This window comes from Cydia amplana, chromosome Z (assembly GCF_948474715.1).
Source record: "Cydia amplana chromosome Z, ilCydAmpl1.1, whole genome shotgun sequence".
Lineage (NCBI taxonomy): Eukaryota > Metazoa > Arthropoda > Insecta > Lepidoptera > Tortricidae > Cydia > Cydia amplana.
This window is the reverse complement of record NC_086096.1, coordinates 32,257,756-32,282,703: the sequence shown is the minus strand read 5'-3', so window position 1 is coordinate 32,282,703 and position 24,948 is coordinate 32,257,756. Positions and strand designations below refer to the sequence as shown.

Sequence of the window (24,948 nt, the reverse complement as noted above, 5' to 3'; positions counted from 1 at the left end):
ACAAAATAGCAAGAGATCATACCTTTAACACCATTTGCAGCGTTTTTTGGCGAACCGCTATCGCTATAATATTTTCATGAGAGACTCTATTATCATGGTTAACTACTCCATCTCATGAATATTTTTAGGAAAAAATGCCTACTTCCCAAATGCCTTTTTAACCTGCTCCTATTTTATTCTTTCTAATTCTGAATATCACTGTAGCTAAATGTATGGCATTGAAATATTAAAAATACTTTAAATATGATTTTCCTATAATTTATTTATGAGCTCAAATTATTACGTATGTAATTATATTAATTAGGTACCTATACCGTACATATATACTTTATGAACATATTAATTTTAGGCTCGTATCATATTTACAGTATAAGGTACATTACTTTGAAATGCTATGTTATTTCTAAGAAATTCTCATTTAGTCAGTTCGGTCCCCAGATATGACAATTCATTTTTTTAGTCTTAAAATACTTTAAAAAGTAAAAGGTTTATTTATTTAACGCATAATATCCTCTCCAAATTATTATAATAGGTATGCGAATAAGGCATTTTGCTACCATGTCGCATAGCGATGGGATGTCCTGTATATATTGGCTAGTACAGCAACTTTTGATACAAACCAAAAAGTAGGCTTATAACTACAAGATCCTTAACTGATGGGATATCGTAGATAAGCTACGCTCAAGTTACGGAACTAAGTATTAGCTCTAAATAATCAAAAGGGGCGACTGAAAAATTAAGAATTTCAACTAGGAATAGAATTGTTTTAATGACTATGTGCTGTTCAGGGGTGGCGAAAACGGCAATAATAAAATGAATGTCCGTGAAACGAAAATTTCTAGGAGGTGCCTTTGGAGTGAAATTACAATCTTTATGAAATATTTTTATACGTTTCGTGGACAGGGTAATACCTGGCGTGTGATGACTTGAAGATTGCTCCTATTGGTGTATAGTCGATGGCTACAAATGTTTGTATAGCCACGTTTGTGGGTATACCTATTTCATGTCACTAATATTGATTGATAGCGTTTAGGTAGATATATTTTAACATATGATGTTGTGTGGTCATGTGTAATCATATACATTCATGAACCATAGCCGAGTTATAATGACGCGTGTCACCGTACCCATGATGTTTGAAAAATATGTACATAGGTACTATAATATGCGAGGAGAAACTTCTCAAGATGACTAGTTATTTTATACTTTGTATCATATAATAATCTTCATGGTCGATGTACTTATCGAAGTTAAGACAAGATGTCAGGCCGATTTGTAGTATTTTAATATTCGTCCGCCCGATGTGATGAAACTGATGAAATTATGATGTCATGATATTTACAAACTAAGGTCTTATGAAGACAAAGTCAGTCTAGCTAGCAATTAAATTGTTGGGAAATTCCATACTCCCTAGTTTTCAAATAGAAAGCAAGACAGAACTTTAATAATTATCATGTATTATGCTCGAGTTCCAATTTCCATACATGTGTCTGAAAAATCTCCAATCGTTACTGACCTAGCGTGGGCAGACGAGAAGTGAGACGATGCATTTATTGTTTTGATGGTACAAAATCTAACCTCATGAGTATTTTAATTAGCAGGTACCTGCAGTATACTTTTTACCGTTACTGTAAAATTCGCTAATCTAAAATGGATTAAAAATTACCACAAATCGGACTGAGCGTATTCGCCGAGTAGATCATTTCCATGTCCGATCGAGTTCACGAACATCTTTGCAAGCCATCGTTCCAATATTTGGTTATTTTTTTAAACATGTTATATGACTTATATGACTGTACGATCAAATCGCCTGACGTATGCAGCTCGCCTGGCGCGACCCTACATGAATCCCAACAGTGTGCGGCACAAGCATATTCAGTATAAAAATATTTGTGGCGCGCGCTGGTGGAATCCCGCCTTAATACATAATTGACCGAAGCGTAGCGAAGGTCTACGTTTTGACTCGGGCATTTTGCTTTTGTATGTCCGGATGTTCTCCTCTACAGGTCGCAATTCTTAACCGATTTTCGTGAAATTTTGTGATCGAATTCTATGACTAAATAAAAAAAATTTGTCAATACGGTTTTTGGAAATTTTTCAAAATTGCGGAGTCGTGATAGCTCCCGCCTAAACAAATAGTCGTATCGGTATCATAAGAGTTTTTTCTTTTTGAGATATGTTTATAGATTAAATGGCCAAAAATTCAGAAAATTTGTATCGCTGGTTTTGGCGGTATTTAGATATTTAGTTTTTACTTGAGAATGAGTAGTTAAATTTCGTCAGCTTTAGTAAGAACTATAATGGCGTGTTTTGCAAACGTTCGCTTTTTTTTGTTTGCATCGGGAGGTCCCTGGTTCCATCCCCAGTAATTGTATACTCCTACATAACTTTTTGTATTTTTTTTATACTTAAATTTCGTATAGTTGTTTTTTATTTTATTTTTTTATTTTGAAAAAATGAAAAATTTCTTATTTTTTATTTATCAAGCGCGGGTTAAGCGTATTCGTTTAATTTTTGTTTGTAGCTTTATGTAGTTTTCAGTTTTAAGCTCTGCTCGCGAGGTCTACAGCTCACAGAGCCACTAGTTATTTTGTCCAGATTACATTGTACATTTTCGCTTCGCTTCGCTGCCATTGCCATTGCTTACATTTTTTTTTTCAAGAAGAATGTAAAAACTAGGCCAATACAATTGATTGTGAATTGTTACTTATTAGTAGGTAGGCATTGATTGTGAGCCCTATACGCTGTCATCGATTTAGTGATGTACTGATTTGTTAAATTGTAAATTACGTAAAACATAAAATGCTAAACACAGTACGATACCAATCTAATATTTGTTTATCCATGATAATATTACGTGTATTAAGAAATAAATTTATTTGCTAAGCGACTTTCACTTTTTCTTACTCTCCCAGTATTCATCGTTATTATCAGAGTATAGTATTACTGACTGACACCCCCAATCAACGCCGCAGGAATCGTCAATGTTGTAGATAACGTTAATTATTTATATATATGGGAACAAGGCACTGATACCAGAAAGAAGAAAATCAGTCGTCACAATAATTTATTTACAATATTTACAAAGGTTCTTAAGTACATAGTAAAGCAGTCCTCGCTACTTGAAGCAGACCGGCCCCGGGGCGAACGAGAAGTCGTGTTCGGCGTCCGTGAACATTCGCGGTAGGAAATCCGTTATGGGCAGCCGGTCCATCCGAGAAGTCTTGATTTCTAATACTACGTCGCCCTTTCCAGTCTGCAAAATAAAACAATTACTTTATGCCTCTTATTCTGTAGGTAGGAGGCGTCTCGTGAGGATAGTTTGAACTAGGGTTGCCAACTATTTTTTGGTGGAATATAGTATTTTCCAGAATAAGGCATCACAAATATAGTACTTTTAGATAAAATACTAAACATAAGTGTAATATACGTTTATTAAATTATACAACGGGACTTAATCGCGTATCTAAGTTTTAAGATTTACCTCCGACGACCACGGGGACAACGTCGGAGGTAAATCTTAAAACTTAGATACGCGATTAAGTCCCGTTGTATAATTTAGTAATGTGTAAAAATCGTGAAAATATACGTTTAATCGGAAATATAGTATTTTAGCGTACTATATATTTTTCCAAAAGTATATAGTACAGAGACCCAAAATATAGTACAATACTATATAATATAGTACGGTTGGCAACCCTAGTTTGAACCCCTGCCTCGTAACCTTTAATACAATGGACAGTTTGAGTTTAACTAAAGGGCTTGACGATAGATTTCTTATTGTAGCAAAGATGGGGACCGGGACAAATAGTTCACTTGATATGGTAGTTACAGTCGGAAATAGAGCACTGACGCTGTTGTATCCATTCCCCTAACATTAAACTAACATTTTTCATGGGTAATCGTTAGTGTCCGACCGAAACATGTTTTTTTGCCGAAACCGAAACCGAATGTTCGGCTTTGGCTCTAGTTTCGGCCGAAACCGAAACCGAAACTTTTGTAGACTTGTTAAAATCGTTGAAAAAATGTCATAAAACCGCTTTTACACACATATTATGGGGCTGTCAATACCCAATGTCCTTGAAATTGATGTTACTTAAGCAGTTTTTTAAGAAAATTACTAGAGTTAGACCAAGATAATTCTGCAACGATTTTGATAACACACGCAGTGCAAGTGTTATTTTAAACATCAAAACTTCTATGAAATTCACCAGTCAAGCTAACATGTAGATACAGGGTTAACCAAAAAACTAACCAAAAACGCGAGCGCAGCGAGCGCGAAATGTTTTGTTGACAATATCGCAAGGCCGGGTACCGATCTTCACCTGGGCCTAAAAGTCCGAAGTGCCCCAATGAGGCGAACTTTCATGCGAAGTCAAAGCCGTGCTTCAGGTTTCAGGGACTCCAACCAATGTCCATTGTATTAAAAAGCGAGACCGCAGGCCGAGCATGGCGCAGCGAGGCCAAAGGCTAAGCTGAAGTAGAGGACATGTGGAACACAAACCAATGGTAAATTGAGGTAAAAAGTGAGGCTAAGGTCGAGCATTCGTATGAGAAACTCTACTGGGGACACTTTTTTAAGGGTTTTTTCTTCGTATTAATCAATAGTCAGCTGTTCAGCCTCGCAAAATATTAACTATTGAGAAAATCAAGTTTGCGGCACTAGTTGAGCGTAGCCTTTAGCCAATGACTGAATAAGTGAGTGAATAAGAGCGAAAAAGACATCGTTCGACAAGGGCCGAGCTGATACTCGGCCAACGCCTGAAGATTGAAATTAAAAACGCAAACTTATTTCCCTGTACTGAACAACAGAACATGCTGTATGCAGAATTAACTTTAGGGGGCCCCGAACCTTGCACTGCCTGGGGGCCCCGACATGCTTAATCCGGCCCTGGTTAAAATCACCATTAAACGATTTAAACGGTTCTAATGTCTTTATTTTTTTGACTTATGTATCTGAAATTTAAATCACAATGTGTAAACATTTATACTTAAACCGCTAACGAGTAGGTCTATACATGAATCAGTAGGTAATAGGTATATGTTGATATTAATATTGTTGTCCTACTTATTCTCCAACTTTTGGTCTTTGTCCGAAGTACCATTTCGTAAGTTTCGACCCGGCCGAAAGGTTCGGCCGTTTTTAGGCCGAAACCGAAACCACAGCCGAAACATGATTTTTTGGCCAAAACTGGCCGAAACCGAAACCGAACCTTCGGTCGGACACTAGTAATAGTTTACTGTTCCTGTCTGTACTTCGAGGCCTCTGAGGATGGGGGCTCTGGGAACCGGCCGCGGCGCCGAGTGCCCTTAATCTTTATGGTAAAGACGGTAGGTATTGGTGTCATGGCGTCGTATGCTATCATTTGGGATCATCCATTAATTACGTCACACGAATTTCTAGGTTTTTTACCCCTCCCCCCCTCCCCCTCCCCCCTCCTTGTCACACTTGGTCACATTTTGCAAACCCCTCCCCCCCTGGTGTGACGTCACATTTTAGGCAATTTTGTTTTCAACGAAATCGACAATATCAACTCGGCATTATTTTTTTAACAAAAAAATATTTTTAATATATAAATATTAGTAATTTTATAACACAACGAAAGTTACATCCAAAATCTCATTATTTAACTGTACAGCGAATAAAAAAATTAAATTAATTTTCGGTTACTGATGAAGTTAAAGTGACATCACAATGTTTGTGCCCTGTCACAACATGTCACATTTTCTTGACCCCCTCCCTCCCCCTAAACGTGTGACGTAATTAATGGATGACCCCTTTCCCACCTTGCTCGCTTCGCGAAGTCCGCTGCCAGTCGGGATTGAAACTCTTTCTTGGTGGAAGTCTACCTTTTTACTCCGGTCCGTTGCTTTCGCTTTCGCTCATTACCCTTTTTTGGTGGACACCTCCCGGATTATGCATGGGCCGATATGCAGTTGGCCGGTTTTTTCTTATTTAGTCAAAGAACTTTAGGAATTACCTTACACTCGTCCTTAAGAAATATTGGTTCTCTGAATTCAAATGAGTTTTGACCAATCAGTTTAATATTGTTAATTTGTGTCAAGTCTGCGGGAATGTCCGATCTGCAAAAATAACATAGATACAAAATACACAATTTAGTAGATATAGCTGGTCAACCAAATCTTGTCAGTAAAAAAAGGCGCGAAATTCAAATTTTCTATGGGACGATATCCCTTCGCGCCTACATTTTTCATATTTGCCGCCTTTTTCTACTGTCAAGATCTGGTTGATCAAGTATACCTACTACTACTTAGGTATAGCTGGTTAACCAAATCTTGTCAGTAAAAAAAGGCGGGAAATTCAAATTTTCTATGTGACGATATCCCTTCGCGCCTGCATTTTTCAAATTTGCCGCCTTTTTCTACTGTCAAATCTGGTTGACCAAATATATATACATATATAGTTATCCATGCCGTAATCGGCAACGGCGACCCTAGCTAATTACGAGCGTGAGCTCTGATATGGCTGGCAAAGCCGAACTTACTTTTAAAATATATACACATATTATACAACATGGATACATATTCGACGACCGGTCTGGCCTAGTGGGTAGTGACCCTGCTTGTGAAGCCGATGGTCCTGGGTTCGAATCCCGGTAAGGGCATTTATTTGTGTGATGAGCACAGATATTTGTTCCTGAGTCATGGGTGTTTTCTATGTATATAAGTATGTATTTATCTATATTAGTACATATGTATAACGTCGCCTAGCACGCATAGTACAAGCTTTGCTTAGTTTGGGGCTAGGTTGATCTGTGTAAGATGTCCCCTAATATTTATTTATTTATTTATATTTTAGGAGGTACCTACTACTTAGGTAACACATATACTGCATGGATAACATATATGTCACCGTATCAAATTAAAACTCGTTTTAACCACGGCATTTAGAAAAATTTCTTTTAAATAACTGGTAATAACGCATTTTTACATTTTTAACAGGAGATTCTATCATTTAAGTTGCATGCGGTGTAGGTATTCATGTATTGTATTCCCATCTGTCCTCGCGCCGCAACCGAGGTGGGTCCAGTTGGGAATGTACATTAACTATCTGCGACTGCCGGGGACAGGTAGGTACCTCGAAATAGTTTTATCCTCGTTTTGTGCCTATTGGGGACATGGGGACGGTGATTCGTGAGTAGACCTTTCTGTTATATATGTTACTGTGAGGTACCTACACCTTTGTGATATAGGCATGTTAATGCATGTGAGTACACATTACCTTTGTTCAAGCCTGGTATTGACGCACGTGTATGTAAAGTTTTGTCTGGCTCCGCTGGATAGAAGTCTCAGGAATCTCAGTTGTACAGAGCCAGTACCCTCTCCCTCGTACGTTATCTGCAAATGATTAGCAAGTAGGTACCTAAGTTAATTTAATAAATATTATTTTGTTGAAGAGTCATGTAAATAAAATTCTTTTCTACCTAATTTGCTGTTCATAGAATAGAATAAATATATTATAAAAATTATAGCTGTAGAAATCAAGATCACGTGATCAGAAGCTTTTATTGCTTTACTTGCCTACTTGCCGATCGCGGCAGATCCATAAAAAAAGTTGATAATGTATATGGTATTGTATTGTTTATGTTAGAGGGAGATAGACTGTTTGATAGGCATTTTTTTTTGTTTTAATTTTTTTTTGTGTGCGTTGCAGCAAAACAAAAGGGTTCTGGCTCAGTAATACGCTCCACTCTTTCGGGTGAAGCACTGATAATTCTGCTAGAATCCAGATCACGGACAGATTATCGAGTAAAAATTAATAATACAAAAATATTTAGAAACTTGCCTATTAAATAATAATTAGCTACGGATTGTGTAATAGTGTGGTGCCTGTTAGTGTATATGTAGTATGATATCAGATGGGGGATAGAAAACGGCCTACAATAACATAAAGTATTGTACACATAGGTACAGCCTAGATCCGGTAATCTGCAACCAAATACCCGTGCGGAATTCCTATATTTTGGTTTATTTAAAAGGTATATTTTAAAATGAAACTTAAACGATCGTTTTGTTTTAAGACATCTTAATGGTGGAGGGATATTATTCCAGCACTTGGTTGCGAGATACCGGAAGCAGCCTGTAAAAGCGACAGTTTTGTGTGGGTGTGTTTCTAAAAGACAACGCCTGGTGGATCTATTACCATGTCGTCTGTGGAATGAAGAAACGTGTATTTTCGAATATAAATATTCCGGTTTTTTGTCGTTCAGGACACTAAACAAAAGACTTGCAAGGTGTAGGTGTCTGCGAGATGTCATATTAAGTATTGAAGCCTTATTTAGATGCGGTGTAATGTGACTCCTAGGCGGGACTGAATAACAAAAACGGTAACAGACATTCTGAACTCGCTGTATAAGACGACGAGTTTTGTCTTGTAGACGTGGCCCATACACTATGTCCCCGTAATTTAGTTTGGAGAGAAATTTAATTAGGTAACCTGCTGATGTGCCTAAGGAAACTTTTCAAAATTGCGAAATGTTTCGGAAATTTAACGTAGGGAAAACTCGGAAAATTTCTTACATTTTTGTATGAGAATTGAAACTTTCCAATTTTAAATTTTAATTTCCCATATTTCCTAGTGAAAGTTTCATGTAATATCCGAGAATTTATGGAAACTTTCCGCAGCTTGCACATCTGTAAGGTAACCAATGGTGATAATGGTGCTGGATATTAAGTTACCAGTAAACTTACCCGGTACCCGTGGTCGAGTTGTGAAAACTTTTGCGCAGACCCGTAAGCGTTGTACGTGGCGGGTTTCTTCGCGTCGGGATAAAGGCAGGTGTAGAAACCCCTGCAGAATACGCGCACAGGCTGACTGCCGCCGCGCGCGTCGATCCAGTAATATCCTGTGAATTAGATGACGATGCTACAGGCTGCAGGCAGGCTACAATACAGGCTGTGTCTCCAAACTTTTTAGCCCGAGGCCTACACTGCACTTTAGACGAATTTGTGTAGGCCGAAACTTGGTTTACGTACTTCTAGGTATGGTTGCTGTGACTGTCATGGACGCCCCTCTTTTTCCGCGGGCTGGATTGGAATTCGAGGGGCAGACTGGGCTTATAACAATGCACTTCTTGCTTCTAAACTAAACTACCTCTCGCTCTATCCGCACGCGCCGCTTCGATATGTGAGTAAGGTTTGCAATCCGGATTTGAAATGTATGAAATTATCCGGATCTGGATCCGGATCCGCGGATCTTCCCATACATATCAGATCCGTCGTGCAAACCCTATATGTGAGCGAGACAGCTCTATATCTGTATATAGCGATATCCTGCTTGCGCTACGGAGCGGTGTGCATTCGCATCTATTGTGAAGACCGCCTTATAGTCAGTGGAGCTGGGGTGTGTGACCCTGATTTCCCTTTAATCTAGCGCTGTGCTCGCGGCGAGCACACTATTCATTAAATCTCTTCTGGCCAGTCGATGTCTTCTGTGAAGGCAGCCTTACCGTCCGTGGAGTTGGGATGTGTGACCCGCAAGTCCCTGCAACTGAGGGCGGGGTTGCCCCGCGATCCGCGCGGGCGCCGCGCCGCGTCCAGCGCCGTGCGCGCGGCCAACACGCCGTTCATTATTTCTTTGGCCCAGTCAATGTCTTCTGTAATATTTTTTTTAGATGTACTTATATTAAATCTATATTATGCAATTCGATAGGTACTTAATATAGCGATATTATATTAGGTATAAAATAAGATGATTAAGATTTTTGTCAGTGATGAATCCTTATACGTAGAACAATAAATCTGTTGTGCCCTGCTCGAGACGGCGCTAGTTAAGGTAAATGTGCTGGTGCTCGACGCGGTCCCAGTACCTACATGTCATCTTGAAACTTAAGTCATTGTCAATAGAGGTGACAGCAGGGTGTCATCTTACATTTCTCTACGTTTTCCTTAAGATTACGTTATGCAACGATTGCAATAGAACCATAATAGGACATATTTTCTAAATTATTATTGCTCTTCTACCTACTGTTTTAACATTTAAAAAAAGCAACAAATTGTTTTTGGAAAGCTTACCGTCTTCAATATCGGCATCAGTGGTCGACTCATCATCCTCGACGCTGCGTCTACGTCGCGATGACAGGAACAGCTCGGCGGGCAGCTGCGGCGGAGGTGCTGGCGGGCCAGGCGGGCCCGGCGACCCCGGCGGCCCGGGCTGGCCCGGCCTGCCTTCAGGGCCCGGCGAACCTTTGGGACCGAGAGGCCCTTCTGGACCTACAGGACCCGCTGGTCCTGGTTCGCCTTTTGCTCCTTGCGGTCCTTCGGGACCCTAATAATAAATATGTAGTTAAGTATATTTTTTACAACACTACAGAATTTTCGTATCTATCTAATCTAATCTATCTATCTATCTATCTAATACCTTTAAACGAGCAATTCTTGTTTATTTATTTATTTATTTATTTATATATATATATATTTCGGGGATCCCGGAAACGGCTCTAACGATTTCGATGAAAATTTGGTATATAGGGGTTTTCGGGGGCGAAAAATCGATCTAGCTAGGTCTTATCTCTGGGAAATCGCGCATTTCAGAGTTATTATATGTTTTCCCGGTCACCCAGATATTATACATATATGCTTTAGTTCTTATTTTTGGAATTCGGTCGAAAATATAGATTATACTTATTTTACGTGGGCTGCAAAAACCAATCCAATGATAACTTACTATCTGTTTTACTGGCGCTACGTGTGTATGGACTGAAGACGATTTCTTCATCACCTTTCCCATAGGTATATAAATAGTTTTAAATTATTACCATGTCCCCCTTAGGTCCCAAAGGCCCTGTTGGCCCGGGCGGTCCTTTCTTCCCGACGTCGCCCTGATCGCCCTTTAAGCCCATTGGGCCGGTGTCTCCCATGTGGCCCTTGGGCCCCGTGTTTCCCTTCTCTCCTCGTGGCCCTTGTGGTCCTGGGGGCCCGGTCTTCCCTGCTGGGCCTTCCGGCCCGGTAGTTCCCGGTGCTCCAACTTCACCCTAAAATGTTGATTGAATATTGTTTTCAACGAATATATATATACCAATTTAAAGCAATCTAATTTAAGCCCCGCCCACTTATTCGCACATCTAGGATGGTCGCGCTTTTATCGCCTATCTGCTATGCGTCACTCTTGCACATAAACGCTAGTTAAAACGTGACAGCCATATTATGCCTGTAAGTTAAATCCTATCGCTAGAGTAGGATCTAAAATACGACTTTACAGAAAACCGCAACTAAGTTAAAAAAGTTTTAGAGATAGGTACCTATTTATGGACGTTCATTTGTATGCGCAAAAACTCGAACAAACAAGCAAACATGTTTCTCAGTACCTACCGTGGTACCGTCACCCTTTTACTTGAGCGAGTTCAGCGCGAGTAAAATTAAAGAAAAGGCTTATTATTAACCGGGCACCTAAAATATTAATCAGGAACTTTCATTGGGCATATAATAATATAATTTGGCTGTGCATTAAAATTTTAGCGCCAAAAAAAATATTTTAGCCTCAAATATAAGCATCATATTATTAAAAAAACTGGCAGCAAAATCAAGCCACCTAAAAAAATTATAGGGAACTTAAAGTGATAGGTTGGCGCCTAAAATAATAAATTGGCAACTAATATTGTAAAGCGATCATAAAATTTAGTTGTCATCTAGTTGTTCACACCTAAGTAATCAACTAATCATAACTGAGCATATCGTTTCAGCTAGGTAGTATTTTAACACAAAAGCAGTTAAATTTAATGAATATTGGTCACTTCTTACACAAAACACCTCAAATTAATTTACCAATATGCAATGGTCAGTATACTTATAGTCGAAATTTTTAATCATGAAACGCCTAATGTCCATTATACCATTAGATCTTTGAATTTTTAATTACTAATTTCTATAGTTACCACTGTGTTTTGCTAGAGTCAACAGATAGGTGCGACGACGAGCGAAGCGAGGAGGAGCGTGTTAGGTAGACCGTGTAATAACCAAACAAAATATTTTAAAAGAACTTCATTTTTTATTCTTCATTGTGCTTCATAAATGGCCTCCAATATATTAATTCAGTTGGCAAATAAATACTTGGTACCTGCCTAAAAATAATCAAAAGCTGTAACGGCATTAAATACAACTCATATTGACATATTTTAAGGCTCCGTTTTTGTTGCCATATGATAAATTTTAGTAGCCATTTCTATTATTTTAAACTACCCAAATTCGATTAATTAGTTGACCCGTTAAATACGTGCCAAAAGAGAATATTAATATTAATGCACATCAAAATGATCGTACACCGAAGGAATTTTGGTAATTCTTCGGCAGTTTTAATGAGGTTTCGAGTTATAATTATTTTGTCTTAAGAACCTCAGACTGCCATTTGTCTTAGTAGCAAATGCATTTTGTTTTGTTTAGATTTCCCATGGGTTATCGCGTCCGCAATTCATTTTGTCGAAACGCCGCCCAGTTCGTCCGGATTTTAAAAAGGTGGAAGCACAGACAAGACATCCTCTAGACTGAGCATAGTAACGCTACCCCCTCTGCCATTTATACGGTAGTTTTACTCCATCTTCGAGTCAATCCCGTGCCGTGATTGGTCCGTGTCTTTGAACGGACCAATCACGGCACGGGATTCGCTCACCTCGTCCCCCCGCACCCCCGTATTTTTGGCAGCATCGGTTTCATGAAATAATTGCTCTAAACTCCGTCTAGAGGATTCCTAGTCTATGGGTGGAAGTAGGACCAACAGTAAAATAAATCAAGCGTATTAGCGCCACTTGAACCATCCCACAAACCCGGGGGTTACCTACCTGGAGTTACCATGGTTACTAGTACAATTTGACACTGAGTTAACGGGTTAACCCCGGGTTAGTGTGATGGTGCAAGTGGCACGATTAAGTAGGTATATGAGTATATGTATATGCTGTTTCAGTAAGTACATTTGTGTCAAAAACGTTTTACTCTGAATTAAGGTTACTTCACGCGTCAATCCTGTGGACCAAATAAAATAAACTCTATTTTATTTAAACCTATGTTGTTTTCTCACTTTATCCTTATAGGTTAGGATTTATAAAATCTAGCTTATACTTCTTAAAAATTGTTGCATGATAATTGTCAGAAAATGTATTCAAATCGTTAACTTTCGTAATATCCACAGAAATGAAGCTGATCTTGCCCAAGGTTATTGACCCATTTAAGTAAGCCAAGCGTCTACTCAAGTTAAAGTTAAAGCTTCGGCAAGTCTTAAGAGCTAAAAAAGTATATGTACTAATTTAATAGAGATAAAAGGGCCACGCGTGCCTTATTATATACCGTTTCTCTTTCATAACTTGCCACTCATTAATAAAGAGTAGAAAGGACACTCACGTTAGGCCCTGGTAACCCCCGCATACCACGCTGGCCCTCATCTCCTGGGGGGCCGGGGGGACCGGACGGCCCCGTTTCTCCCGGTGGTCCGGGAAGCCCGCGATCGCCTTTGTCGCCCGGGACTCCCGGGCTGCCCTGGGCGCCAGCTTTGCCTTCTGCGCCCTGTGGAATAAATGATTATAGATAAAGTAAAGTACGTCTAAAATTCGCCCGCCAAGTTTTACTTTAAGTATGGCGCGAACATATACTTGTCATTGCTAAGGGCCATCCCACACTAGCGTCTCCCGAGCGTCCGCGTCTAGTCAACTTTATCGCTGCTGCTCGACGCAACGTTGGCGCAACTTGATGACTAGACGCCGACCCTAAGAGTACCAAAGTTCTGTACAAACTTTATCTGGACGGACTAAATAATTTTGTGAGATTAGATATATTAGCATCAATAGATAGGTACATCATTTAAATGAATTTCAGGACCGCTAATTTTAGTGCAGCAGCGGGCCGGGTCGGTTTACGAGTGGGTCCGTGTGACACGTAATAAGTTATCAGGAATATGAGCAATAAATTATTAAAATAAGCATTCGAATGACTTACTGGTTTGCCTGGTAAGCCAATTTCTCCTGGTTTTCCTACGAGACCAATAGGTCCGGGAGGGCCTGGGGGGCCAGGACTGCCTTCAGGGCCGTCGGCCCCCACTTCGCCCTTGATGCCTTGTTCGCCCGGCTCGCCTCTTTCACCCGGGAAGCCTGCCGGCCCGGTGTCTCCTTTAGGGCCCTCAGGGCCCATTGGGCCTTTTGGTCCTGTTTCTCCTTGAAGTCCTACCGGACCATCGTCTCCCTTTGGTCCTGCGAGGCCTCTGGGACCCTAAAATATTTTATAGTAATGTTAAATACTTTGGATAGCCAAAGTCTATGCAAGGACGTTATACTTTATTCGGATAGGAACTAAATTTTAGTACCCGATACTACTTATTTAGATTTAGCACTACTTAACCACGAAGGAGCTTGTAAAAGTTGTGGCGATGTAAAAATAACAAATTAAAATTAGTTAAAAATTAATTGATCACCAGTTTTCCTTCAGGGCCAGGTGGTCCCGGCGGTCCCTGGGCACCTGGGTTCCCGACTTCTCCGCGTTGCCCCTCAGCACCCCGTGACCCCGGTTCACCCGGTACACCTTTGGATCCACGCTGTCCTTGCAAACCAATCGGGCCCGGAGGTCCGGTAGGTCCTATATTAACAAAAACATTAGTGATAAGTATTACATTTAATAGGGTAATATCATTACGCCCTTCGGCGCGGTTGGATGCTGATACTTAAATTGGATTTCTGATTATTATTTATTACCTTTAGGTCCAATATCTCCTCTATCGCCTTTGAATCCTTGCTGTCCTTTTTCCCCTTGAAGGCCGAGAGGGCCTGGCGGGCCCGGAGGTCCCCGCACTCCATCCACGCCGGGGGTTCCAGGCGGACCTGATTCACCCTGCGGCCCCTTTTCACCAGGTAAGCCTACAGACCCGGGTTCCCCACGTAAACCTTGTATACCTGGGGAACCTTGGGGTCCCTGTAAAGTAACATTCAAAATAAAGTTTCCTTCTTCTTCATATGTAATGATAAAGAAATTGTTGGTTGTACAGTCAAAGTAAGTATTAAATATCGACAAAACCAACCAAAGTGACAAAAAGGTACAGTGTATCTTTTACTAATAACAAAAATGGGTTTACTCACATTATCATTTATTTCGACCATTTGGGATCATATTCATATTCTTTATTTGTATTGATCATACATTGTCACAGCCGCGTACAACAAACAACAAACATTAGTAATTGAATAATCTAAATAGTCTAAAAACGCATCTATAAAGCCTCAACCAACATCAGCTGTTGAACTTGGTCAATAGTTCCAAAATTCCCATACTGACCGGTTCGCCAGCGGCGCCTTTAAATCCTTTTTCGCCGGGAGGTCCCGCTTCGCCTTTGTCGCCGTCTTCGCCCGGGGCCCCGACTGGTCCCGGTGAGCCGCCGAAGCCCCGTGGACCAGGTGGACCGTCCCTGCCGATTGCACCTAAAACAGTGACACGTTAGAGAATATTGACAAATACGGAGACTAAACGGTATATTATAAAAAAAATAGTTTGTCACCTGGTGGTCCTGGTTCGCCGATCTCTCCCTTTTGGCCCCCAGGTCCCGGAGACCCCCTTTGACCTTCTCGTCCCTGCGGTCCTATGGGGCCGTCGTGACCGGCTTCACCCTGCTGGCCCTTTTCTCCTCGTATACCGGGGAGTCCAGGAGGACCTATATCTCCTTTGTGGCCCGGAGTTCCCTGTAATGGAATTCGTTAAAGTAGGTTTTCGCAATAAGTACTTAAAAATAAATCGGAATACGAAGTAATTTTTGAATGACGTTGCTTTAAGCAATTTTATTATGTTTTTGTTAATCAGGCTTTTGGCTAACAAATTCTAATTTGCTCACATTTTTATTAGCACTTAATGTGAACTTATAATCCTATAAATTAAGATTTTATTTACCGGCGTTCCAGGTAATCCTGTGTCGCCTTGGCGACCTTGTGGCCCTTGTGATCCAACAGGTCCCGCCTTCCCTTCGGGTCCGGGCGGGCCTGGTGGTCCATCTTTGCCCATGTCACCTGGGGCTCCGACTTCTCCGGGAGTTCCGGGTATGCCTGACGATCCTTGTGGTCCCGGCGGGCCAGGCTCACCAACAGATCCTTGCGGGCCTACGGGGCCTAGGGTACCTGGTGGTCCCGACGGGCCAGGATCACCCTGCAGTAGCAAGCTCATTTACTATTGATTCCGAAAACAGGCGGTTACTATTAGGACACATGCATAGATTGCATAGTTAACAGCAAAATAAAACAATTTGTTTATACAATTTCACTTTTCATCGAGATAATTCTAACAAGCCCAAACACAATGAGGTTGCGATGTTTTATAACAGAGTTCCTATTTAGATTAGTTCCTAGTTAGTCCTAGATTAGTTCGATGGTACAGTCGACGTCAAAAATATGTTTACACTTTTGCTTCTTACTCCTTTGTAATAAGGCGAAAAATGTACACATATTTTGACGTCGACTCGACTATACCAGGCGTGTCTCACTCCGCGATTTCGTCGCTTTGCTGCAGGTAGCTAAAAGTACATTCGTTCGGCCCCAATTTTGGGGAAAGCCATAAGCCGTGCGTGGCGCTGTCGCCACCTAGCGGCCATATCTGTGCTGATCGTAACAGACGCGTTTTGTTAGAGAGTGAGTCTTCTGTACTTTGTACTATTATTTATTCTGTGACTATACTATAATATTTATTGCATTGTCGCCCAACTTACAAGTAGGTATGTGAAGTTTCAGCTCAATCGAATAATGGAAAGATTGGAAAGTAGATCTAATTTTGCTTGCAAGGTTTGATTTCATACAGACAACGGGATAGGTAAAAGCGAATAAAAGCTTGTAATCATAATTAATATCCTTTCTCAAAATAAGAAGAAGCCTGTGCTCCGGCAGTGTATGTGCATACATAAGCTTGTATTGTAATCATCGTACTTGTAAAATATGTACTTAACAAAAAAATCTAACCGTTGGACCGCGTTCTCCTGGAGGCCCCAGGAGCCCAGGCTTGCCGTCTGCGCCGGGAGGTCCGATCGCACCAGGGAAACCGCGGACGCCATCCAGCCCCTGAGGGCCCCGTTCGCCTATGGGGCCCGGGGGACCTGGCTGGCCAGTATCACCCTTCGACCCTGGCGGTCCGTCGGAACCGCGTCGGCCTCGTGGACCACGATATCCCTAAGAAATATTTACTAGTAAATAATTACCAGGAGATATACCTATTCTAAAACATTTCCATAGGATGACTTACTCTTGGACCGCTCTCACCACGATCGCCTGCGTTTCCCACCATACCCTAAAACAATTTAAGATATTTGATAAATCTGTACTTATTTTGCTACAATGTTATAATAATTTCAAATATCGTAACATTACCATGACACCTTTGGCCCCTCGACGGCCTCGTCTTCCAGAAGCCCCCTTGTCGCCCTTTTCACCCTGTGGACCGGGATATCCCGTTGGGCCTAGAGTACCAGTGGCACCTTTCTCACCAGTTGGGCCAATGGAACCAGTTTCTCCTCTTGGGCCTTCCATACCCTGAAATAAAATTCATTTTGTAATCAGATTTGAGAGACGTTGTTGACATCTTGAAAATAAAAAACAACACTAAATCGATTTCATTATAAGGTAATCGTCACAGTGTTCGACATGCTAATACCTAATAAATGGTGTCATTTATACGTTTATGGTAAGTTTAAATATGTGACGAACACTCGGACGTCTACTGTAGTTATTAAAAGTTTGAAAGTGGACAAGCAAGAAATAAGTAAAATGTCAACCTTTTGGCCCTCAACGCCTTCAATGCCCGGTGGTCCTGGTTCTCCGATAAACCCTCTTTCTCCCTTCGGCCCTATGTCTCCCTTTTCTCCTTCCAAGCCTAATCAATACAAACGTATGTTGTTAATATGTTGTTATTTATAAACATAAAATGATCTATGATTAAACTAACGCACACAATTTTAAAATAAAGGTAAGTCCCGTGTTAGTTATAAAAGTATGACTGAAAATCGTGTTAGTTTAAATCAATATAAAGGTTGGAGCACACCAAAAAGCTCGGCACCTGACAATATTTACACTACCGTTTAAACTAACGTCCAAACGAGACATTAAGACTTACGAGTAGGTATATGGTATGTTTGCAGGTAGGTATAGTATTTTATACCGCCAATTTTTTTGATGAATGACAATGTAATGCTGAGCCGCCTCTACTTATATTAAATTTAAAACCATGCCAGATAAACATTATTTAGATGTATATATTTTGATTACCTCTAACTCCTTTATCACCCTTATCTCCAGGTGGTCCACGCGGACCGTCGTCTCCTTTTAAACCTCGACTGCCCGGAAAACCTAACATGCCCTAAAAAATAAGAGTCCACTAAATTATCAAACCATTGGGGTTTTTTCCGGAGGAAGGATACAGTGTAAATTATACATTCATATCAGACGAATTAATCAAAGCACATACTTAAATGTAAAAAAAGAATTACCTGTGGTCCTTGTGGTCCTTGCTCTCCTTGAGGACCCTGTTGCCCTGGGTTGCCCGGCGTACCTGGTGACCCTTCAGGGCCTGGAAGGCCGGAAATACCAGGTTTTCCTTGTGGACCCTGGAGACATTTTTTTGGGTAGGTAATAATCTTAACTAGGCTTGAAGACTAACTGTTAGATAAATAATTAAATAGTTAATGGCGCGTGCTAAGTCAAATTCTATACATAATATGTATAGAATAATACATATTATGTATAGAATACATACATATATTATATGTATGTATTTGCACTCTATGTTCAACAGCTCAGTCAAATTAAAACATTAAATACATACCTGTATTCCCGGAGCTCCCGTAGGTCCTTGGGGTCCGGGAGACCCCGTAGCTCCCATAGGCCCAGGCTGACCTTGTTGACCGGGAGGTCCGGGTTGACCGGCGGAGCCTTTCGGGCCTTGCGGTCCTTCTATCCCAGGAATCCCGGGATAGCCGATCGATCCGGGAAAACCTCTTATACCCATTAAGCCTCTCGGACCCTAGAATAGACAATTTTTGGTAATGGAAACATATCATTTGTCACTCATTTATATTTAGATGCCCACCTAGATAAAAATACCTACACTACGCCCTTTTACAAAAAATATGTTGATATATAATAGGTACCTTCTACGTAATCAAATACTGCTTACAATTTCTCCACTTAAGCCAGGTGGTCCCGCTGGTCCGTCGTCCCCGGGCGGCCCCTCTTGTCCCGGCGCTCCCGGTTCGCCCTGCTGTCCCGGGGCGCCTCGCTCTCCTTTGTCCCCCGGTAGTCCCATCAGCCCTGGATACCCGGGTTCGCCTTTAGCGCCCGTCGCGCCCGTGGATCCTCTCTCCCCGTCTCTGCCCGCGTGCCCACGGCGACCGAGTCTGCCTGGTGGACCTTGAAGGCCTCTGGGTCCGGGTGGCCCCTGAAGATTAAATGTATAGAAAATAAATAATTTCAACATACATAAGATATGGTGCTGCTATATACCTAAATAACGGAAAGGTCATAAGCTCTATACATATATTACCTATAGATATAGGCTTCTATTAAGAGTTTCTACTTTGATCTGCATACAATAACAACTGCAATAGTTTCATATTACAGCACCATTCATCGTTTTGATCAGGATTTCAATATTGCCTTCCCTCCCGCACAGAATAAATAATAGTACTAAGTAAGTACAGAAGACTCACTCTCTAACAAAACGCGTCTGTTACGATGAGCACAGATATGGCCGCTAGGTCGCGACAGCGCCACGCGCGGCTTATGGCTTTCCCCAAAATTGGGGCCGAAAGGATGTACTTTTAGCTACCTGTAGCAAAGCGACGAAATCGCGGAGTGAGACACGCCTGCCTCCCGTTATAATACATTTAGAGCCTTGTAGTAACATATTGATGTGGCATTTTTAGACCTCATCTTGGTGCGTGCGTTTTAATGGTTATTATGAAGTTACATACTTTGGGAGAACGCAACTTCAATTTGAAGTTTACTTATGTTGTCATTCAGGGTCCGAGGACCGCTGAGAGTAAGTGTGAGTACAATGGGTTTAGCACAAGAGCGCCGCGACAGAATCTCACGGCCGTTTTTTTCTAACTGTATTAATTAAAGATCGACGGGTAGTCCATCTCACGGGTGAGGTACTGTCGCGACGCTCGCTCCTGTGCTAAACCAACTGAAGAGAAATAGGTGCATACCTAACCTAACCTACCTAGGTATTTCAATAAACTTAAACCTGGAATCTTACCGGTTCACCCTGATCGCCTTGTTCTCCTTTCGGGCCCTCGGCGCCGTATTCGCCTTCAGGCCCCGGGGGGCCGGTGAGCCCCATAGGGCCGTCGGCGCCTCGCATGGATGCCTGTCGAAATTTTAAACTGATTAAATTCCTGACTGACTGATTTTTGATTGCACCCTGGCTCGTGCCATTGAGTTTTCGGAACTTATGTAGGGGAAACTGGGGAGGGTTGATCACCCCTTTTGTTTTTAGCATACATTTTCTTAACTATTCGTAGTATTGAAAAACTTTATAGACCATACGACTCAGAATTTATCTCTTCATTAATAGTTTGAATTAGAACAGATTTGTGCAATAAATTAGATCATTATTTAATGAAAACCCATACTGTTGACTTTTACCATGTGTCCCCTATGTAAGGGAGACTTGTTTACCCCTGGTCGGGAGCCTTGATCCTAGGGGGATCAAGTGACCCTGGTTCTTGGGACACATGGTAAACATATTTTTTACCATGTCTCCCCATACCAGATTCTCATTGATTATATAACTCGGATCGCTATTAGCAATGCATCTATAATTTGTAAAATACACAGCAAACATATATATATTGCATCTTCCATGCTTTGAAGTTGTATTTCCGGTAATCAAATGTCTAAGCCGAAGGGATCAAGTCTTCCAGATTTGGGGACACTTGGTAAAAAGATTTTAAGTGGCAATGTCATATTTCGAGGGTAGTATCTACATTAATTTATTCACTTTATCTACAGAAAATTAATATATGAAGATATCAAACACATATTAATCCATAATCTTATACTTTTAAAAAACAATGTAATCGTATTATCCATAAAACAACATAAAATAGGGAATCAATTTTTGTACCAAAAAAACAGTTAAAAAAAAACAAAAATCTAAGTTATTAACATAAAATTTCTTGTAACAAGCTAATTTTTTTAAAGTTCTTATGAAGGTATTTTTAGCGTCAGATACCTACAGCAATTTTAATTTTTTTACCCATCACTGGGCGTTATTGTTTACTATAATAAATAAGTTTAGAAATTTACTGCTCACGTTTCGAGGACGGTGTTTGAGCTGCATAATCCTAAAATCCTTTCTATGGACCGTCGGTTCTATAGTACATAAGGTCGGAAAGCCATTGAAATAGCATTTCATCCATAAAAACAAATATCGCCGGTTGAAAACCAAATATCGTTATAAGTGTTTTTTGTCGACCGAGTAACATCCCCTGTGTGTAAAACGTTTAACTTCATAAAAAAGACCAAGTACGGGTAGTTCGTAAAATGTTGATGTCAACTTTAGTCAGTTTTTTCAAAGGCCACGGGGATAATTCCGTTTTCGGAGTCGGTTGTATAATTAAAAACTGAATTATACGCCATTAAATTCCGTTTTAATATACAATAATGAGTCAAAAACCTTGAAAGTTTAAATCAGTATTTCTCTGGTCGTACTTTCGCGGCATGATTTACTAAAGAAAAGAAAATATTTATGATAGCTCTATGAATCATTTTGTAAGTAAATTTATTACAATGTATACGCTCGCTCGATCGCTTTGGGGGTGACATGATCCCGGAATCATATCTCCCCTGAAGAAAAAGACAAAGTCTCCCCATACATAGTAAGATTATAAAATGTGCCGTACTCGAAACATGTGTTCGCGTATATCAATGTAATCCAAGTTAATCATCACTTCAATAAACAACAAATAAAATAAGCACACTCACTAACATCATTTCCATCTCATATTATAAAATAAATCCAGTTAAAGCTTACCGAAAATTGAATATAGTACGCAGAAAATCTTTCACCGTCCGCCATTTTTGAACCACTGACTTTTCCGATACAGTGCCATGACAGAACGTGAAGTTAGGAACGAATGAATGAGTGTTACCAGCGCAAAAAATTGTATCTCGTTTGGTTTGATTAAAAATGAAGTTTACCAAGTGTCCCCTAGGGATCGACCCTCCCCACCCTCACCTACGAAATATAAATTGATATTTATTTACCACTAGATTTCGGTTGGAAAACATCAAAAGGAAACCTGCATACGTCCGTGAAGAAATCCAAAGGTGTCCTACTGCTGTGGATCCATTAGGATAAATTGATAGGGTAAAATTTGCAACGAGCTCCTATTGTAAAAAAGAGAGGGCTGCTGCTATATTAATTGATAATGTGATTATTTTCTTCACGTTAAAAAAACATTATTGCGGAAAGTTTGATGTTATAATTTAGCGGACGAAAGGTTTGTTCGTAAGAATCGGTCACTTACCATATGTTGTGTGAGCATTTGACGCAAAGCTTCCGACTGTGCATCGGGACCTTTATCGTTACCGGATTGGTGCAGCTGTGAAAATAGTATTTATCTCAGTAATTCTTCTTATTTCTTAATTTCAGCATAAAGTACATAATTTAACAGTCGCTTTGAAAAACGTCTTATATGTCAGTAAGTACCTATATCTAGAGATCGTATATTGTATCTATCGGAAATAACGGAGAATCCTAAAACGAAATGATCGATACAATTTATGGAAAATTGAAAAATCAGCCCTAGTATAGAAACTCGCACAGGTACGCCTCCAGGGTATATCGTTTTCAGCTCGCTACGTCGCATGCTTCGCAGCGCGCAGTTATTTTATGCGATAAAAATACGCGATGCGTTTGATGCACAGTATACATCATTTTACATCAGATAATCTAATTACCAAACATTGTTTTACGCGGTAAAAGCAACGGCAAACGGAACGGACATGAAAAAACAAACGCATATGGTTGTTATTTTAATCATTTATTGTGTTGATTCAATTATGACATTAGTTGTAAAAACTAATAATTCTAGTGTAGGTACCTAACGCTTACGCACCTACAGAAATTAAAACGACTGAGAGGTTCGTTGTTTTGAGTTTGAATTAAAGTAGGTAAGAATATGAAATTGGCGTCTCTTGTATATAAAACGATTGTGCAATGTATAATTCATAAATTTCGACATAGTAGACATGAAGAGGACTTTGTAATGCCTCAGCCGAAAGTGCAATAGATGGACACATTGGACACGTATCTTCAAGGGCCTTCATTTCCTGTCTCAAACTAACTCGTCCATCTATTGGCCACTTTCTAACTTCTTCAGCAATGTAGTTACCTACTATTTTTGTGGTTGCACTTTGTACCTATCTACAAATTTATTTGCTTACCGGTATAACAAAGACGTGACCCTGCGCGCCGGGGTAGCCCTGCTGGCCCTCCGCTCCTGGTTTACCAGGTTCCCCCTTCGGCCCCCTTGGCCCCTGTGGCCCCGGGGGGCCCGGGTAGCCCCGCGGGCCCATGTAAGTGTAGTCGTAATCTGGCAAGTAGTAGGAAGAGTTTCCCTGTGGACAGTAAGTAATGGTCTTAAATTGAAGACTACCTATTTATATACTTTGACGACCACATTTCAAAGACTATGACTATGAGTCATATCTTTAAGACTCTGGTACCTTCAAACTAATTAAGTTTAAGCTGAGTTATTTTACTTAAACGTATTAGAGAGTCGAGTTTTGTCTAAAGACATTTCGAGTTAATTGTAGAATAAACTAACAAATTCATGTAATTGTGTTAGTCGATGATTTTATTGTTGTATTTAAATATCTACCTACCTAAATATTAATATTGACGATTGACTTAATCGATCAACTCCTACAAGGACTACAATTCCTACAGTGATGATACTGATGATTTAATAATGTAGGTATGTACATGTCTCGGAAGTCTTTAAAGCGCAGTTTCGTTTAACTAACATAATATGTTATTAAGTAATTTTGATTGCTTTTCTATGTACTTAGCTACTTATAGTAATTTATTTCACCTCTTACTGACTATGAAAAAGGAAAGGAAATTAAGTGCCTCGAACTTTTAGGTCCTATAATTAATGCGTACCTAATAAACACATTGAATTTTAAATAAATTGAATTCCTGTACATTAGCTATGAAAATTCAATACCTACGTAGTTTTTAGGGTTCCGTACCCAAAGGGTAAAAAAAGGGGACCCTATTACTAAGACTCCGCTGTCCGTCCGTCCGTCCGTCCGTCCGTCTGTCACCAGGCTGTATCTCACGAACCGTGATAGCTAGACAGTTGAAATTTTCACAGATGATGTATTTCTGTTGCCGCTGTAACAACAAATACTAAAACCAGAATAAAATAAAGATTTAAGTGGGGCTCCCATACAACAAACGTGATTTTTGACCGAAGTTATACAACGTCGGGCGGGGTCAGTACTTGGATGGGTGACCGTTTTTTTGCTTGTTTTGCTCTATTTTTTGTTGATGGTGCGGAACCCTCCGTGCGCGAGTCCGACTCACACTTGGCCGGTTTTTTTTTCATTAATAATCTAAGGAATAACTAATGTTCATTAAAATGCAAAAGCCAGTTTCTAATAATCAATGAACAACTTCAGTACTTAACTCCTGTTGTTAGTGTCACTATTTACTGTCACATAACCTTTACTTTAGCCTTTTAACCGGCAAGCTACCTGTAACACGTTATTTGCCTTCAAAAGTAATGAGCATCGGCGGTGACCCAGTTTAATATTATACAATGCTCCGTTATCTCACTTGGACATCCGGGGGGTGTGTGAGCCAATCTGTGTCCTCGGTGGTTGTCATAGGTGTATACGAGGAGTCCGTCGTGAGCACATCCGCTCCGTCGTCGTCTCCCCGCTTTAACTGAAACCATTAAGTACCATATCCATA

At 40.4% G+C, this 24,948-nt stretch overlaps 1 protein-coding gene across 1 annotated transcript in view; it reads right to left on the bottom strand.

Moving 5' to 3' along the window:
* Positions 1–3,050: 3,050 nt before the first annotated feature.
* Positions 3,051–24,948, bottom strand: part of LOC134661081 (collagen alpha-1(I) chain-like) — a 39,223-nt gene continuing 17,325 nt past the window's right edge. The window contains exons 7-32 of the mRNA XM_063516990.1: positions 24,811–24,921; positions 23,412–23,585; positions 22,493–22,567; positions 20,218–20,328; positions 19,135–19,395; positions 18,784–18,981; positions 18,449–18,565; positions 18,228–18,318; positions 17,738–17,835; positions 17,334–17,495; positions 17,209–17,253; positions 16,929–17,135; positions 15,874–16,125; positions 15,488–15,668; positions 15,268–15,410; positions 14,691–14,907; positions 14,414–14,574; positions 13,942–14,211; positions 13,351–13,512; positions 10,779–10,994; positions 10,036–10,288; positions 9,471–9,617; positions 8,713–8,867; positions 7,244–7,359; positions 5,982–6,084; positions 3,051–3,256 (exon numbers count right to left, since the gene is read on the bottom strand). Coding sequence (XP_063373060.1) covers positions 3,119–3,256; positions 5,982–6,084; positions 7,244–7,359; positions 8,713–8,867; positions 9,471–9,617; positions 10,036–10,288; positions 10,779–10,994; positions 13,351–13,512; positions 13,942–14,211; positions 14,414–14,574; positions 14,691–14,907; positions 15,268–15,410; positions 15,488–15,668; positions 15,874–16,125; positions 16,929–17,135; positions 17,209–17,253; positions 17,334–17,495; positions 17,738–17,835; positions 18,228–18,318; positions 18,449–18,565; positions 18,784–18,981; positions 19,135–19,395; positions 20,218–20,328; positions 22,493–22,567; positions 23,412–23,585; positions 24,811–24,921 — 4,164 coding nt within the window. The 3' untranslated portion in view covers positions 3,051–3,118. The remainder of the gene's footprint in view (positions 3,257–5,981; positions 6,085–7,243; positions 7,360–8,712; positions 8,868–9,470; positions 9,618–10,035; positions 10,289–10,778; positions 10,995–13,350; positions 13,513–13,941; positions 14,212–14,413; positions 14,575–14,690; positions 14,908–15,267; positions 15,411–15,487; positions 15,669–15,873; positions 16,126–16,928; positions 17,136–17,208; positions 17,254–17,333; positions 17,496–17,737; positions 17,836–18,227; positions 18,319–18,448; positions 18,566–18,783; positions 18,982–19,134; positions 19,396–20,217; positions 20,329–22,492; positions 22,568–23,411; positions 23,586–24,810; positions 24,922–24,948) is intronic.